The sequence below is a fragment of the Diabrotica undecimpunctata genome, chromosome 9, assembly GCF_040954645.1.
Source record: "Diabrotica undecimpunctata isolate CICGRU chromosome 9, icDiaUnde3, whole genome shotgun sequence".
NCBI classification, from domain to species: domain Eukaryota; kingdom Metazoa; phylum Arthropoda; class Insecta; order Coleoptera; family Chrysomelidae; genus Diabrotica; species Diabrotica undecimpunctata.
In genome coordinates, this window is record NC_092811.1 from 89,223,740 (window position 1) to 89,243,399 (window position 19,660).

The 19,660-nt window shown below is 33.6% G+C and overlaps 1 protein-coding gene across 1 annotated transcript; it reads right to left on the minus strand.

Annotated features, from left to right (window-relative positions):
* Positions 1–734: 734 nt before the first annotated feature.
* On the minus strand, positions 735–17,388 carry LOC140450254 (uncharacterized). The gene is made up of 2 exons (XM_072543772.1): positions 16,981–17,388; positions 735–1,890 (listed from the first exon to the last, which is right to left on the minus strand). The coding sequence occupies exons 1-2, from the start codon at positions 17,219–17,221 to the stop codon at positions 821–823; spliced, it is 1,311 nt and encodes a 436-aa protein (XP_072399873.1). The 5' UTR covers positions 17,222–17,388; the 3' UTR covers positions 735–820.
* Between the last annotated feature and the right edge of the window lie 2,272 nt (positions 17,389–19,660).

Genomic DNA, 19,660 nt, shown 5'->3' on the forward strand with positions numbered 1-19,660 from the left:
GTAACACTGTAGCAAGAAGTCAAATAATTTTTATTTAAATTCAATATATTTAAACATGTATTTTTCTCTCATTTTTTTTAATATTTTAATAAACATGTGTTAATTTAACTGTGTATTGTTTCTTCTTTTTACTTGTTTGCGTGTGTTGCTCCAGAGTAGGCCATATTCACGTCCTGAGTGAGCTAGCCAGGGAGTGTTTCGTATAACGTCTAATGTAGCAATTTTGCAATTGATACATTAGGGGTTATGACGTTAAAAATTGGTCCCAACGGGAAACGATTTGTCACTCCAACGTTGTTAGTGATGTTAGTCGGATTGTAGCAGCAAACTAAGGTTTGCGGTTACAAGTTGACAACAGCAGCTCAACGTTGGGATGTTACAAATTGAGCCTCGAAGGGTTACAAATTGGCACCCAATGAATGTTCGTTGGAACGTTACAAATTGGTGCCTAACGTTACACTCTAATTTTGCTTTTATGATAAAACATTTGTTTGAATTAAACATACTTTTTCTTTTAATTGTTACTTTCCCAAAAAGAATTTTAAATTATTTATTTTTCTTTTATGCTTATTCTTAACTAGTTACCCAGGCCCGGAACTACGACAGGGCAAAGATGTCCACTGCCCGGTCAGCAAATTTCAGAGCCTGGAAAAGTTTGTAAATTTTATAATATAATAAGAAAATTTTAAATTATTCAAAATCATAATAGCACGATCAATAATCATTTAATTTTATTTGACTTTGTACAATCTTTATTACATTGACACTATACACCCAATATTACCTTTATTGAGACACATTTAAAACACCTGTCACACTTCTATGGTTTTTCTCCAGTGTGCGATCTTATATTATGTCGTTTCAGAGCTTTAGCTTGAGAAAAGAATTTATAACAAATTTCGCACTTGTAGGGTTTTTCTTCAGTGTGCACTCTCAAATGTCTTTTTAAATTATTTGCTACACTAAACTGCTTAAAGCAAATTTCACACTTGTGAGGTTTTTCTCCAGTGTGTATTCTCAAATGTCTTTTTAAATTATTTGCTACACTAAACTGCTTAAAACAAATTTCACAATTGTGAGGTTTTTCTCCAGTGTGTATTCTCAAATGTCTTTTCAAAGTACTTGTTTGAATAAATTGCTTAAAACAAATTTCACACTTGTGAGATTTTTCTCCAGTGTGCACACTCAAATGTTTTTGCAAATCACTTGCTTGAATAAATTTCTTAAAACACATTTCACACTTGTGAGGTTTTTCTCCAGTGTGCACTATCAAATGTCTTTTTAAATTATTTGCTACACTAAACTGCTTAAAACAAATTTCACAATTGTGAGGTTTTTCTCCAGTGTGTACTCTCAAATGTCTTTTCAAAGTACTTGCTTGAATAAATTTCTTAAAACAAATTTCACATTTGTGATGTTTTTCTCCAGTGTGCACTCTCAAATGTTTTTTCAAAGAACCTGCTTGGTTAAACTGTTTAAAACAAAGTTCACACTTGTAAGGTGTTTCCCCAGTGTGAACTCTCACATGTGTCTTCAAATCATTCGCTTCACTAAATTGTTTAAAACAAATTTCACAATTGTGAGGTTTTTCTCCAGTGTGTACTCTCAAATGTCTTTTCAAAGTACTTGCTTGAATAAATTTCTTAAAACAAATTTCACACTTGTGAGGTTTTTCTCCAGTGTGCACTCTTAAATGTTTTTTCAAAGAACCTGCTTGGCTAAACTGTTTTAAACAAAATTCACACTTGTAGGGTTTTTCTCCAATCACAACTTTTATACTTTGATTTGATGGTATGTCTTTAGCATGTGGACTCATACAATATGTTTCATAAGATGAATATTCACTGTGTGTGTCCATAATTTTCATTTTGTTTTCCTCTTTTAGATAACCTAAAATACAAACTGACTATCATATAAATATTTAGGTATAAGGGAAAATAAATGTAAAAACAAAGTAATGATATAATCAAATTAAAGTACAGTATACTCCTTCTATAACGAACACGGTTATTACGAGGCGTCGCTTATAACGAGGTACATTAGATGACCCGTGAAATTTCTATTGAACTATAATCCTCTATAGCGAAGCAAATTTGGTTATAACGAAAGAAAATAAGATCGAAACACGTATTTTTTTTACGTTTTTGGCCCGACCGTGACTATAAATAAATACCCTTTTTAACTGCCGCCCGCAATAAACTTCTTCTGTTTAATCTACCGGCCGGTATTTTTTTGTCGGAAATTTACAATTTATGATTCACAAGTGTCAGTGTAGGGTTTTGACCGTTCGCACCTAATAAACTACGTAAAGAGGTCCAAAAACATGACAAATGAAACAAATTTCACCAGAATTTCATTTCACAGTTGTTTTTGTGGTAGATGTTTATCGTTTGTTTCCTGGTTTTACTTTCGCGTCTTGAAAGTTGTGTTGTAGATTATATAGTCACATAGATTACACACTATGACTCCTAAAAGAAAAGCACTTAGTTTATAAGAAAAAGTTAACATCCTTAAAGATGTTTAAAACAGCAAGAAGAAAGTAGAAGTTTGTCGTGAAAGAGGAATTTCAAATTACACTCTATCTGCCATGCTCAAAAATAAACACAAGATTTTCGAAGCCGGTTCGTCTTTTTCCGGTAAATCGAAAAAACTACGTGCCGCAACTAATAAAGAACTCGATCTTTATTCTTCTTCTACGGCACTACAGCCCAAATTGAGCCTTGACCTCCTTTATTTTTTGCCTCCACCCTTGCCTGTCTGTGGCTGATCTTCTCCATACACGGACTCCTAAAAGGGCTTGTGTGTCGCTGTTTACTGTGTCCTTTTTTTTTAAATTCTTGACAATTCTTTTAATTGTTGACAATTGATTGTACAGCCCATCCAAAAGTTAACGGTTTAAAAAACATTCAACTTCTTTTTTACCCCCAAATTGCACATCTGTTCTACAACCGATGGATCAGGGCATCATAAGGTCCCTTAAAGTTCACTACAGAAAACATTTAGTTAAGCGGATCCTGAATAGTGTGGAAAACCATAGTGAATCCCTTGTTACTTTATTAGATGCCATGAATTTCATCCACAAAGCATAGACACTCGTATATAAAAAACCATCAGAAAATGTTTCGGTCATGCGGGGTGGACAGAGAGTGAGGTAGAAAACGAAGATGAATATCCTGTAGCAGAGTGGTTGAGGTTACAACAGCAAGGTCAAGAACTAACCCAACTGAACAATGATGACAAGTTTGCTGAATTCATTGCCATTGATGATGCCGTCATTGTTTGTGATCTTCCGACGGATAGTGAAATTATCGCGGAAATAATAAATCCGCCGGCGGAGCGCGTTATCGTCAGTGACGAAAGTGATGAGGATGGAGAAGACAATCGCGGTGAATACACGCAAGAAGGTCCTAATAGACAAGATGTGGAAAGTGCTTTAAACGTTGTAAGAAACTGTATCCAAAGACAAAACGCAAATGAAGAAGCATACAACTGTTTCACATCTTTAGAAAATATGATAGATAGAATGATACTGGACAATTTAAAGCAGTCAAAAATGACAGACTTCTTACAATTGCAGAAGCAATAGTTTATGTTATCCTTGAAAATACGCTTTATACATTCTGTAGGTGGAAAAAAATGTAAATATAGATTTTTTGTTTTAACATACCTATAGCATTGACAATAAAACTAAACGACTCTTTTTTGTTTTACTGTATTTGATTGACAACAAAAGTAAACAACTTTTTTTCAAAAACGCCATTTAAACAATATTTAGCATCTTATATTGCTCCGATTGGCTTCACTGTAGCAAGTTAATGTTTGAGAAAACTACATATTCATATGTATGCACAGTATTATTGTTGTCATAACGAGAACGGCTTATAAAGAGGTAATTAGTATGCCATTTCAGTTCTCGTTATAGAGGGAGTCTACTGTATAATAAAATTTAAGGCAACAGAAGTGTAGTAAATGACACAAATATGTTTTGGAAGCCTGTGTTTCTGTTTTCTATATGCGTAATACTCAGCCCCTTGTGTTTTAATATGTACCTAAATGTATTCAATATAAGCATATGAACACAAAAAACAACAATATTTACTTATTTATAAATAGCAACAAGAGATCCACCTGACCAAGGTGCTGCGCTGGAACATGAGCAGAGGCTCGCATGAAATAGACTATGTCTATTGGAGCACAGATGTGAGCCAGCTATCAGTAAGAACGACTACATATATAATAAACAGAACAAGAAATACAATTATTAAGTTCTTTTAGATTAGTTTGCAACTCATCAATATTCTAATAATATAATCATAGTGGGGTCAATTTAGGTTTTTGCAGCACTGAATTGAACAACTTTGGGACTTTCATTAATATAACGAATAGTATAGATATTATCATGATCACGCTCTAATTTTTTATGAGGTTCTTCGCGTGCTTTATTGTACTGGTCTTGTTGTAATTTAGTGTGGCCTTGATTCATTTTATAAACTTTATTACATAACACATGTTTGGATTTTAAGGCACTTTGCACAGTTCTTTTATCATCACAAATTATCTTCATTGGACAGGGTTTTCTTGTATTGGACTTCCCAACCCTTACTACTTTTAAAATTATTTTTCTGTAGTGTTATCGATTCCAACTAACTCTAAAATTTCAATTGTTTTTTTCTTATTTTCATTTATTCTTATGTTAAGATCTTCAGATTAAGATTCTTCAACATTATACATATAACAATAATTTTGAAGCTCTTACAATTCTTTTATTTCTTTTAATTCTTCAGTGAATGATGCCAATATTGTGGCATAAAGATGGTCACCCACATGAAGGCTTTACAATGGCAGTGGCGGCCGGTCAGGTCCGTAACTGAAGGTAATTATAGAGAACTAATAAAAGTGTTTAAGAAATACGATTTGGATTTTTCTAATTTAGTTTCTGATTCGAAGACACTCCGTTCGGATAAGACTACGGCCGAGGCCAGAAAGCCCTGCCTGTCGTAAGAGGCGACTAATGGGTAGGAATCGAGAGGTGGAGAGCCGTCGCTTGAGGTGTCGGGTCTGTAGAAACGCACTCGGGGCGCTTAGGCGTCACCGTCACCGATCTACACTCCTAGTATCCGAGACGACACTCTCGTGGGACTACTCTACTCTCATTCCAAAAGAACCAGAAAGCACCATTAGGGGCGCCGGTGTCTCGGCACGTACCCACCTTGGAGATTTAAGAGTGATAGAGGGGAGATCCTCGGCGGCGGCCTGTCTACATGCGAGGTGGAATTCCTCTGCCTGCGTCACCTGTCCGACCCTGGAGGGACAAACAGATGGGTGTGCGTAATCGCAACACAGGTACTACGGGGAGGGTGGAGCCCCGCGATGGTCTATGCCTCGCGCCACCCTCATTTTGGTGTCGGACTCGTAGGGGCAGTGGAGTCGCTTACGGTCGTATGCCTTACAGACCAGGAAGACCAGGGTCCAGACAATTTTATAATTGGAGGGTCACGAATATAGCCATGATTCGAAGACATTTAGCGGCGTATCTAAAACAATCCAGAATGAATTATTAATAGAATCAATTAGTTACATTTCGAATAACGTTATGAGATTCAAGAAACCATTTGCTTTTCGCTATAACTTGATGTAACTATCGATATATCATGTCATTCAATTATCAATTGTTCTATACGCGTTACGTGGTAATATTTATGAGAGATTTTTAGAGAGTAAAAGCCATAAGGCAGAATATATTTTTGGTGTTTTAAAACACAAATTAAATTTTTTTGATATCAAAAATAAATTGATAGGACAAACTTATGACGGCACTGCCATGATGTCTGGTGAATTAGTGAAAAGTTAAAACTAATGCACCGCAAGCTTTATTTACTCAATGTCATGTGCACAGAATGAATTTAGTTTTTCAGGATACGTGCAAAAAAATTAAAGGATGTCCTCTTTTTTGGTAGTTTAAGTGCATTTGCTTCATTTTTCTCAAGCTCGCCTATTCGAATTTGAAGATTTGCAAATTTTTGACCTCTTTGACGATTCAAAATTTAAAAATTAAGCCAAGGAATTTCCAAGATATCTATTAGACAGCTAATTAAAAATTATCCATCATTCTTTAATAAAATAAAATTAGAAAATGAATTAAAAGTTTTATATGCTGAAGAGATATGTTTCAAGATATGTCTTATTTTATATACTGCAATTCATTACAACAAACTGTTACCGAAATTAATAAATTATTGTCATTAATTCTCTCACTACCGCCAACGTCTGCCTAAAATGAACGAGATTTCTCTTGTCTCAAAAGAATCAAAACGTATTGTCGAAACACCATGAAACAAGAGAGAATGTCAAGCTTGTCTCAAATGTGAACAGAAAAAAAAACTGTTAAAATCTCTTCAAAACTCTAATAAATTTTACGATGACATTATAACAAATTTTGCTATTTCCAAACAACGTAAACTAGAGTTAATTTATAAACATGTTTAGGTTCTAAATTTGAGGCGCATAGTGCAAAAGTGGCCTAACTAAAAAAAAAAAATGATATTTGAGTTAATAACACCAAGCGTTAGTATTTCTATTAATCTAACGTGTGCAATAGTGGCCCACATCGACTTGATTAAAATGCCGGTAGAGGAATGATCAAGGTCACTTTGGCGTATTATGATTTGTTGACAAACGGTCGTGCAGTAATAGCCCAACGTTCATGCCTGTTTCAGTTTCTCGTGTGCACTAGTGGCCTATCTTTTAACCTAAAACTATTATTTGATTTTTAACAGCTCGTGTCCACTTTAATTGATTATCTTTAGTTATTTGGAAGTTGTATTATGGATATTCCATCCACATCAGATAAATATATTATCCACATCATTTTCTTAAGTAATTATTAAAAGTAAATATTTTTGAATAAGGCGTTAAAAAGTATATATTAATACACGCCTGAATTATTGTAACTTATCTCTTTCGGTCAAAAAGCAATAATACCTTTGATGACAGTGATGTCTCTAGTATTGATGAGCCATATGCAGATTTAGGTTTCAGTTACAATCCTTCTGATATGGAAGAATCATGAAGTGAAAAAAGTACAGGTATTTTATTATTATTATAATCGTTTGCGAGAAACTAATATACTTTGTTTTAGGTGAAAATGAAAATGTATTGGTGACTGATGAGAATTTACAAAGCAATTTTCAGTCAAACGATATTCCAAAAAGACAATATTATTTGACAAGAGAAACAGGGCTAGATATTCCAGTTTGCAAGGTCTTTAAAGTTTTTTTAAAAAAGTCTTGAGAATTTTAGATGGTCGACTTACACGTGCTTTACGTAATAAAGACCAAGGTGGTACACCTTCTAAGGATAAAAGAGGAAAAAAGGACCCTCATAATAAAACAAGTCAGGAGAAACTTGACAATATTTTTCATTTTATTTCGAGGTTCCCAAAATATCAGTCACATTATTCTAGAAAAAAAATCCCAATCTTTGTTATTTAGCTCCCACTTTAAATCTGTCAACTATGTATTCATTAAACAAACAAAAAACAAATGATCCAGCGTCACAATTTGTTTTTAGGGATGTTTTCAGAAAAAAAATTTAATGTAACTTTTCATGCGCCTGTATCTGACAGTTATAGAAGATGTAATGAATTTGAACAAAAAATAGAAACAGAAACTTCTGAAGTTACTTTGGCAAGTTTCTTCTTCTTCCTACTTTATAAATAGGCAAAATGCCTGTTTTACTTCGGTTTTTAGCCTCAATTGACGTTGTCTGACCATCTTTTCCTCGGTCGTCCCAATGATCTTCTTCCATTTGGCGATTTGTCTCTTGCTATTCGTACTATTCTGTTTTCTGTCATTCTTTCGATGTGTTGATTCCATTCCACTTTTCTTCTTTTGGTCCTCGCGCTTATTTCCTCTATATCTCTATATCATTTCGCTCGTATTTCCTCACTTCTTACTCTGTCTCTTAGAGTTTGGTTTGTTATTTTTTGTAAGACTTTCATTTCTGTTGTTTCCAGTAGTCTTTGTGTTTTCGCCGTATCTGCTCTTGTTTCCGCTGTGTACGTCATTATCGGTCTTATTGTTGATTTACATATCTTGGTTTTCGTTTCCGTTGTCTTCCGTTGTTTCGTATTTGTTTCTCCAGATTGTGTTGTTGAGACATCCTGCTGCTCTGTTTGCCATGTTCACTTGTTTTTGTACTTCTTCTTCCACTTTTCCGTAGCTTGACAGTTTTATTCCCAAGTATTCAGTTTCCATCACTTGTTCTATTATTTTGGTATTTACGACTAGTTTACATCTTCTCGGTTCCGCTGATATCACTATCGCTTTAGTTTTCTCTCTTGAGATCTCCATGTTGTATATGAGCGCCGTATCTTCGAATTCTTTAATTAATCTTTGTAGGTCATCTTCATTTTCGGCTGTTATTATGGCATCGTCGGCGTAGCATATTATCCTTATTTCCTTTTCTTCCATTCTATATCCTCTTCTTTTTTTAACTTTCTTTATGATTTCATCCATTATCAGATTAAATATTAATGGGCTCAGCGAATCTCCTTGTCTAATGCCAGTTTCATATTTGATAGGTTGCGATAGTTTTCCTTTACATCTTACCATAGCTATGTTATCTTTATATATATTCTCAATGGTTTTTACTAAATCCAGTGATATTCCCTTTTCATATAATAAATGTATCGCGTCCCGAATTCTCACTCTATCAAACGCTTTCTTCAAATCTATCAGACACATATATGCTGGTTTGTTGTATTCCAGCGACTTTTCTTTTATTTGTCTTATTACAAAAACTGCATCCGTGCATGATCTTCCTGTCCGAAATCCTTGCCGTTCCTCTTGCAGAGATATTCGTTCGTTTATTTTTGTCGCTATTATTCTTGTTGTCAATTTGAGTGTTGTATTTAATAGATTTATTGCTCGATAATTATTGGGGTTTTTCTTATCTCCTTTTTTAAGAACATCACCATGCTCGCTCTCCTCCATTCATCTGGTATTCTGTTCGTGGTGATTATTTTATTAATAAAAAGTTGCAGTTATTGTACAAGATGATCACCTCCATATTTTAAGAGTTCATTTGGTATTTGATCTTCTCCTGGTGACTTTCTGTTTTTTAATTTGTTTATTCCTTCTTTCACATCGTTTTGGGAGATTTCGGTCTTTGGCAAGTTTTAAGTTAGAAAAAGAATTGCATCTTCGAAAGGCAGAAAGCGCACGTGCTGGAATGGCATTGGATTCGGAATTGGGTAAAATAGCTAAAAACGATGTTACACATCGTTTGATCTCATGTCTACATTACCTACACCTCATCTTTCAACTGTGGTATGTTACTACAAAAGACAGTTCTGGACATACTACTTAGGTGTCCACAACTTGTCAAGTAATCAGGCCCACATGTACATTTGGCATGAAGCCATAGCATCTAGAGGACCTCAAGAGATTGGATCTTGTATACAGCATTATGTCAAAAACTATCAAAAACACGTCAAAATTAATTATGTATAGCGACCAAGGCGGAGGGCAAAATAAAAACATTAAAATGTCTCTATTTTGTAATTACATTATGAAAAACAAGATATCAAAAGTGCAGCAAATTGACCATAAATTTTTAGTGTCGGGGCTTCATATTTAGCCTGTGACCGTGACTTTGGGATCATAGAGAAGAATAAGAAAACTTTTAATAATATTTATGTCCCCGAGATTGGACCAGAGTGATTAGGACAGGCAAAAAACAAAAACCAATCACAGTAGTAGAAATGACCGGCAACGATTTCGTGAGTAGTGTTCCATTAGAGAAAATCATTACTAATCGTAAAAAGACCCATTCTGTATCCTCTTCCTTTGTTAACGCATTTGATGATTTCATCCATGATCAAATTGAAGAGCATGGGGCTCAATGAATCCCCTAGTCTTATTCCGCTGCCTATTTCTATAGGTTCTGTAAGTTGTCCATCTATTTTGACTTCCATTTTGTTGTTTTGGTAGATGTTTTCGATAGTTTTTACAATATTTAAGGGAACCTCTCTATTATACAGAGATGGATTACATCTTTGAGTCTTACTCTGTCAAACCCTTTCTTTAGGTCAATCAGACACAGAAATGCTGTTCTATTTTACTCTAGTGATTTCTCAGTGAAAACGTTCGTCTTCATAACCTTGCTTATTGAATTAAAGAATGAGATCAACAATACATTACACTCCATCATTCATAATAAAATATTGAAATGGCTTAATTTCTATACACTTTAAATAATTGTAGTATTGGAGGTAAAATAAATGAAAATATTGCATATTATCGTGGCAACTAAATGTTCGGAAATATTCAGATATGTTCGGAATTATCTAGTTACCATGTATAAAATAAATAATTTTGACAATAACTCATCATAAGTCGTAAGTTTCTTAACAGTTAGTTGTAACAAACCTCCAGCGAAAACCTCTGATAAAATATTTATTCAAAAATGGCCAAAGGAAGTGCGACACATACTAAATTTCGTCAATTGATAATTAAAAAATATTTTCAGGGTAAAAAAATACGAGAAATTGTTGAAGAATTGGATCTGGCTAAGTCTACAGATTACGTAATACTTAAGCATTATTGTGAGAGTGGAAGTCTCCAACCTAAACGCAAAAGTAAGGGTAGACCGGGAATTGTGTCTGATAGGAATCGACGATTACTAGTGAAAATTTGCAAATTAGGCCGTCGAAACACTTACAACATTAAGCTGGATTTATAGTTTGACGCACTGGAAAAAGATCAATATAGAATTTTGTGTACTCTTATTTATAAATGAACGTAAACGCATGACGGAACGTAAGTAAAACGCACTGTAACGGAAGAGTTGGCCAACTTTCATCTTTTACAGTGCGTTACTTGCGTTTTGCCAATCAAAAGGAAGAATTTTGTGCTGTCAACCAAAGTGAACTTTCTGGCACGCCCATCATTTTATAAAGTTGTTTATCAACATAGTCGAATTTTGATTTTGTTGATTATTTGTTACAATGAACGTTAAGAATTTATAAAATAATAATAATAAATAATAAAAGGGTATTATAGTATCATGTTTACCAACTCAAGCCACTGTTTCTACTCATGCGAAAAAATTCCACTCCGTCGATTTATAAATTGAAATAATATTTACAGTCCGTTTGTTACGTCTGCAGTGCGTCTACGTCTACAGTCCGTCAAACTATAAATCCAGCTTTAGGAACGCAGAAGCAGGAAAAAATTATCAAGAGAGAGCTGCAGGAAATGGATACACAAATCAGGACTTCGTTTTCATAAGGATGAATGGTAATTTTTTATTGAATGCGTAATTTTTTATTAAGTACTCTTAATGTTTTAGGCGAAAGAAAAACCTATACTTACAGAGAACCAAAAAACAAACCACTTCAATTGGGCAAGATCAAAGATTTCATGGACCGTTGATGACTGATCCAGAGTCGTATTCAGTGACGAATGGAAATTTGAGGTTTGCATGAAAGACTTTCAAAAATGGGTTATCAGAAGTAAAAATGAAGCATTCCATAAAGATCACCTCAAAAGAACTGTGAAGTTTCCCAAAGGAATTATGATTTGGAAGGGCATGTCATCAGCGGGTCTAGGAAGATATGAGGTGGTGGATGGCACAATTAACAGCAAAGTATCAAGAAAGTTTGAAAAATAGTGTTGTACCAAGTGCTCACTATTTCTACCCGGACTTGAATTTTATATTTCAGCTTGGCAGTGCCGCATGCCATGCCATACAGCTAAAACAACTAAAAAATGGTTTGAAGACAATAACATTAAAGTACCCTCATGGCCTTCAAACAGTCTAGACCTTAATGTTTTTGTGACTAAGATAAAACAGAAATTTCATAATGATTCCCAGAGAGCCGTCGCCGATTTGAAGAGTTAATTAAGTGAATTATGGGATAGTTTTGACTCTGACTTGTGTAAATCCTAAAGTACAAACAATGCCAGACAGGATTGACGCTGTTGTAAAGGCGCGTGGCGATGAAACCCCATATTAAAATAATTTCTTGAATTGTCTGAATGTTTAGTTGTCACGATATTATGCAATATTTTTGTTTATTTTACCGCCAGCACTGCAATTCAAAGTTTGTAGAGTCCAAGTCATTTCAATAATTTATTATTAATGATAGAGTTTAATGTATTGTTAATCTCTTTCTTTAATTCGATAAGCAAGGTTGTGAAGATGAACGTTTTCATTTTTCATTTGTTTGAACATTTAGTTGTTAGGTCTCATATAATATTTATGAGTTAAAAAAAAACTGTATTTTAATGAAATTTTATTGAGTGTTAGGTGCCTACTAGGTCTAGAGTAAACATTGATGGTAAACCTCGTTTTTATTAAAGTCACTAGCGGACCCGACAAACTTCGTTCTGTCATATAGATTTGGAATGTGGCAGTTTATTTCTTTAATTATCGTGAACAGAACCGTCACCAAGATGATAGGGCGGTGTGTGAGGGTCAGCTCGGGTGACCTAAGTATCTTCGCTTCCACGAACTTTGGCTACCCTTTTGGACCCACTAAAAATCCCAACTGGGATGTCTGCCAGAGGGCTTCAAACTAAGAGGTGAACTTAAGGTTCAAACCTGTTTGAAAAATAATCTAAAGGGATAGTGAAAACCTAAAGGTGACAAATATTTATAAAGTGGGTGCTTCAATGACAAAACATAGAGATAATTAATTATATATTATTACTATTATTAACATAGGGTTAATAACCGATGTAATATAAGTATATAAGTATTTTCAGTAATCGCTTTATTGTAAATCAAGTGAATCATAATTATTAACAAAAATCTGTTTTATTTTTATTGTAGTGCTTTATGATATACAATGTACAAAACTTTTTATTTGATTACCTGGTGAATATACAAACAAATCTGATGGTTTTCCAACACAGGAACAGGCAACATACAATTGACAATGTGAGAAACATGGGTTTTCTAGATTAATACCACAAACACCTAATGATTGCCCCTGGGACTTATTTATGGTCATAGCAAAAGCAAGCCGCACTGGAAACTGTAGTCGTTTAAATTCAAATGGTACATCAGTCGGAATCATTGGGATGCGTGGTATCAAAACGTCTTCTCCTTTATACTTTCCTTTCAGTATAGTGGCTTCTATCACGTTGTTCAATAATTTTTTTATCGCTAACCGTGTGCCGTTGCAAAGACGCGGTTGGTTGATATTTCTCAACATTATTACTACCGATCCAACTTTTAATTGAAGATTGTGAGGTGGCAATCCTGGTAAATCCAGCGAGTTTAAAAATTCAGGCGGATAGTTGACGACATCATCTTGGTTAGTAGCCGAATCAACTGATTTAAATACCCTCAATTCACCTGTAATTTGTTCTTGAATTTTGAAATGTAATTCATTTACATCTATGTTTTTTTGCAGCCAATATAGCCCGTTCGCTAAACCAATCATGGTTTCTGTAATTTTGAGCAACATCTGGAAACAACTTTTGAATAAGTTCATCTTTTGATCGAGTTAACTGACAAAAACTTTGAGGAAAGTTAATGCAACCAGTCAAGATGTCTCTAGGAAATTTGCCATTACCAATGTCAATGATTTGTTTAGAGAATATGTCTCCAGATTGGTCATTTTGCAGCTCGACACGCATATTCTTGCTTAAGTGTAATACCTTGACATGTTTTCACAAATTGGAGGACTTTAAACATGCATTGAGTTCATCAGCTGGCGTTGATCATGGAATCACTGGCAATGTTTGACGAAAATATCCTAATAAAATCATTGCACTACCAAATGGGTTATAATTGTTATGTAGATCTTGTAAGGTTCTATCTAAAGCCTCCAAAGATTTTTTATGTGCCATCGTGCATTCATCCCAAACAATCAATTCACATTGTTACAAAAACTTTGCCATTGCAGAGTTCTTCGAAATGTTGCAGATTGGAGTTTCGTTGCTTTGGATGTTTAATGGCAATTTTAGTGTTGAATGGGCTGTTTGACCACCTTCAAGCAAAGTTGCTGTGATTCCCCACGAAGCGAGTGCAAGTGCAATTTTATTTTGTGAGTGAATTGTTGCTAATATTAATGAAATCAAAAAAGCTTTTCCTGTACCACCAGGTGCATCTAAGAAGTAAATTTCTCCTGTTTTATCATTTGTTACTTTCATGTGTATCAAATACATACTTCTGTTGTTCATTCAATAGTGGAAGATTTGGTTGAATTAATTCTTTCAAAGTGTTGACCGAACAGACTGCTCCGAAAATATTTGGATGGGAAAAAGAAAAGGGCTGTTTTAAGGTTTTCCCGGAAATGATTCGAAATTTTTCTCGCCGCCGTAAAAACCATTCTTAGACTTTAAGGAACATTATTGTTAAGATTGGTCCATGCATTGTTGAGTTATGCACTTACCAACACATTTTGCGATTCATTTTTATATTATATAGTCCGTCTAGAAAGTATTCGGAATTTTATATTTTTCCTAATTTTAATAGATTTCCTTTTTGTAACATTTTAAGACAAAATTAATGCATCAAGTAAGTTGTGTCGATAGTAGGTTATGGACAAAATTGCATGACAACACCATCTGCCAAATATTGTTGTTAGTAAACAGACTTAAGATTTGTGAAATAATGTCCGAAACCCAAAACGTTAAAAAATTAGTGCAATTGACTGAACTCGGAAAAAGTGCAGTGTATGAGACAATAAAGAGGATAAAAAATGGCATAGATATGAGACATAGACCAGTTTCTGGTAGACCGCGTAAGATTCGCGGAAACAATTTAAATGCTTTAGTGTCTTTAGGACGACAAAATCCGCGCCTAGGGTTTCGAAAATTAGCGAACAGATCTGGAAATTAACGAAGAATAAAAGTGTGCCCAGAAACTGTCCGCATGTCACTGAAAAAGCAAGGCTACATATCAAGGGATCCAAAAAAAATCCCTACAATGACACCTCTGCAAAAGCAACGAAGAATAGATTTTTGTCAAGGTTTTCGAGAAGATAATTTTAATAATGTCTTTATATCTTGATGAAAGTTGTTTCCAGCTTGGTGCAAATTATCTATAAGTCCTATCAAGAGAAAATGTTACCATTCAAATTTCCAAATTTCCCACTAAAATAATGGTTTGGGGAGCAATATCTCAGCGTGGTGCTACACCTCTCTGTATAGTTAATGGTACTGTTGATAGTAAGAAATATTGTGACATCCTAAATGGTTTTCTTCTTGAAACGGCTCATGTTTTATATCCAAAGGGGTGGCGTTTTCAACAAGATAATGCAAGATGCCATACTTCTGCTTATACTTAAGCTTGCATGCAAGAACACAAATTGGCAACAATTCCGTGGCCAGCAGCATCTCCAGATCTTAGCCCCATTGAAAACATATGGGAGCTGATAAAGATTGAAGTGGAACGAGCAGCGCCACAAGATAAAGAAGGTTTGATTCAGTTTTACAGGCCTGGAACACCATTACCAAAAATTATGGCCTTGACCTAGTTTCGGGTGTACCTGGACGTTTAGTTAAGTGTTTATATTTAAATGGAGGTTGTATAGGTAAATGAGATGAAATATTTGTTGAAATTTTATATTTCAAGTGATAGAAATAAATACCATAAAATTGTAATTCTGCTTTCTTTTTTCCGGATACTTTCTAGACAGACTATAGATTAATTACGCATATAATTAAAATTTAAATATGAGAAAAAATGTGAGAAGTAAAGTTTTATTGGTGCTCTTTTGTTGAATAGTGAGATTGAGAACTGTAGTGTTAAAAATAATAAAAATGAAGAAATTAAAAAAATAGTAATGTTTTAAAACTTGCTCCAAACTTTCTGCATTGTCATATTAACTGAAATTTTCTCGAAAAGATGTATCAAAGCAAGAATAGAAAAAAATATACTTCACTAGAGATTCTTTACATGAGAGGATTTGAATTTCATGCATTATTTAAAGAAACATTTAAAGGACAATGCTGTAACTGAAGTTGCCTATGTTAAAAAATAGCATTTAACTAAGTAGTTAATTTGTAATTGTAATTTGTATTTATTAGTAAGAGGGTACTCCTCAAAAATGTCTAATTTTTGTTAACTTCGCCGAAAAAGTAATTTTAATGTTTTCTTTGCTGGAAACTAGTAAAAGTGAACAAAAATTAGTAAATACAAGAAAAAATCAACAAAGTAAGGGAATAACCAAATAAAATTTATGTGAAAAACCAACAAAAGCATGTAATTGTTTTAATTATAACAAATGTAATTAAAAAATAATAAATATCAGTGATTTTTACTATTAAATTGTGTAAAAATAAAGAATATTGTTTAAATTAATCAAGATTTTTAATCTTTCAAAACAATATGGCATTCGACTCTATTGGCACTTTTAAACGAACTAAAAATTTGATTTGAAAAATTTAATCTAATTAACTTAACTAATCTTAACTCAACCCATATCATAGACATATAATACAAATAGACTGACTGCTGCCATACAGTCATGTTCCCCCAGTGAGACAGAGAAAAGTGATACAAAGCAGTCCCTGCATCTCTGGGCTCTAATGGGCCAGGTTTCTTGACCATGTAACCTTCTCATTGGTCATTTAGGTCGATAAACCTGGCAAATTCGAAAATGATGTAGGTACTGCTACATGCTGTGTCATCTTTCCCTGTCGTACTGGTAGAACAGGCTAGTATTTCAATTATCAGTCTATCTTGTATTATATGTCTATGGAACACTGATAGAATTACTCCATTTGAGCATATGAAGCGGTTGTCATTAGTGTAAATTCTTGTTGTTTCATAGGATATAATGTTAAAATTACAATTACATAAAAAGGAACATTTTCCAGACAAAAATCATTGCAAAATCATTAGTGATATTAATTTTATATTCCGTAGATATCCTACACTCTTACTACACTAGTACCAAAAGGTATTCCTAATTATACTACTAATATGGAAGAAACACTTAATACTGTTACAACCTTTTACCTTTTTGAGTTTTTTTGTTTTCTTCAAATGGGTTAAGTTTATTCCAGTCTTGTTCTATTTTAGGATTAATAGGATGTTCTTTTAAGTGTAAATAATCATGTGTTATTGTGTCATGAATACTTTTATTATTTGATTCTTCCTTAATTTCACATTTAAAGCTATCCAAAAGAGCATTATCAAAGTCATTATACTGTATTTCTACTTTATACACTTCCTCGCTATTTTCTTGTTTTATTTCCATTTGATTACACTTTTTGCAACGAATATAGAGGCATATAGGACATGGACAATTATTTCTTTTTATACTATTCAATGCTATTCAATACAGAAGAATTGTTCACTGTTATTTTTAAAAGTCTGCAAATGTTGAACAGGGTGGTGGATCGCACGTTACAAACAAGAATGAGAGGTGGATCCAGTGTTGCCAGGTGACATGAACCATTTTGCGGTAGGGCGAACTTGAAAAATACGGTAGAAAACGGTAGAAATACCATAAAAATGTCAAATTTGTTGGTTTTTACATTATCTAATGCCAATGGTCTATTTAAATGCCTTTTTATAACAGTACGTTCATTTGTAAATAATTTTCACCAGAAAATACATACAAAATGTTTAAAAACATAATTTTTATTAAAAAATTAACCAAAATAAAATTTAAAAACATTAATTGAAATCCAAACTAAACCTGAAAAATATGGTAAAACAAAACACAACACAATTATAAAAAAATCAACCATTAGATCTCGTCAATATCCGAGTTCTGCTCGTAAATGTTTTTATTAAGAAGTTTTCCTATATCATTTTCTACCTTAAAATTATAGCAACTTCCGTCTGAGCCAACTATTCTCTTACCATGTAGTAGTGCCTAAAGAGGCTTTGTGATTAATGTATTTCTCTGCTTATTTTTTAATGTATCTTCTTTCTACATTTGCACTCGAATGGGAAAAAATTCGAGGGAAAAAATTCTTTCTACATTTGCACTCGAATGCGGTAAGTTCAATACATTAAAAACAAGTAGGGATAAATTGGGGAACATATTTAGTCCGCTACCATAATTCATTTCACTTGCTTGACTCCAAAATGCTAGTATATCATTATATTCAGGCAACTCAGTGTTTCGTAAAAGTCTCCACTCATTATCTAATGATTGAAGATCGCCCTGATTTATCCCAATATTGCCCAATTTTGGTGAACTATGTGCAATTGAATTAATTTCTCTACTTCGCACCAAATCAGGATATATGCACTGCAAATCTTTCAAGATGTTATTTTTTATGGGAAAACTTTTTAATAATTGGTCCAGACCCTCTATATAAAATTCTAAACACTTTAACTTTACAAACTCTAAATCATTTTTATCTACACTAGACGTAGAAATGTCAGAACCAAAATACATCTCCTGTATATTATGTATATGTATATGTATATTATGTTTTGTCAAATGCTTTAAATTAAAAAAATGCGGTAGAATAAGGTGTTAAAACGGTAGAGCGGTAGATCGAGGTGGAAAACGGTAGATCTACCGTAAAAACGGTAGACCTGGCAGCACTGGGTGGATCGAGGTCATTCGAGGTGGAGGTGGATCAAGATTTTAGCAGACAACAGACGAACACAACAGACGAACCAAAGAATATAGACGCTTAAGCGTCTATATTCTTTGGACGAACACAGAGAAGCGACACTCGTTTGAAGTTATGTGGCCAAGGCCAAGCCGCCAATGACAGCTAACAACCAGAAAATTAATAGTCAGTGGGCATATCACACAATATAAATTCTTACGAGCGTAGGCGCAAAATTTCGGGCCAATGCTTTTTAAATGCATTCATTTTTTTCGAATCCTGAAAAAACTAATACGTATTTTTGAAAAATTTAAACGCAGAATGAAAGACTACATTATTACTGAGGGCCGAAAGTCCCTGAAAACTTCTATAATGTTTATTTTAATAAGTTACAGGGGTGAAAAAAAAAAAAAGAGAAAATTTAGTGTGATTTTTAATTTCAAATATCTCATTCAAAAAAACTTTTTGTTTATTCTAAGGGACTTTCGGCCCTCGGTAATAACGTAATCTTTCATTCTGCGTTTAAATTTTTCAAAAATATTTTTGAGTTTTCTCAGGATTCGAAAAAAATGATTGTATTTACGCTCTACGCTCTTAAATAAAATTGAGCATTTATGTTGACTTTCAATAAATATGAAATATTGCACTGAAAAAATAGTTACCTGCAGGTCCGGTTTTTGTTGACATTCTTAATGGTGTGGTTATTTTTTATTTACAAAAGGTAATTTACTGATGCCACCCGGCTGTCGCGGAAGTTACGCTAAAACGTCTTTTGACGTGACCCGTCCTTAAAGAGTTACACAATGAAATTTTTTTAAAACAAATTTTAAGACAGTTTCCACACCACCCCAGAGGTATGTCTTGTGGCACGTTACTCAAATCCTATAATTATTATAAAGTGAATCCATTTTGGCACTACAAATTTTTAACAGAACAAATTTTAAACAAAGAACTTTTTCTGTATTTATAAATAATACTTTATTACTTACAACTATAAGAGTATTAGTATAATCTAAGTATATTGTAAGTAATGAAATATTTAACTTTTGTCAATATCTAATCTTAATAAATTTACAGTTTTCTCCTGACTAAGTCACAAAAATGTCACTAAATATTGAGAT

Coding starts and splice junctions, on each gene's coding strand:
- LOC140450254 (XM_072543772.1), bottom strand. CDS start 17,221: ATGGAAATAAAACAAGAAAATAGCGAGGAAGTGTATAAAGTAGAAATA. Junction 1,891..16,980: donor AAACAAAAAAACTCAAAAAG/GTAAAAGGTTGT, acceptor TTTGTATTTTAG/GTTATCTAAAAGAGGAAAAC.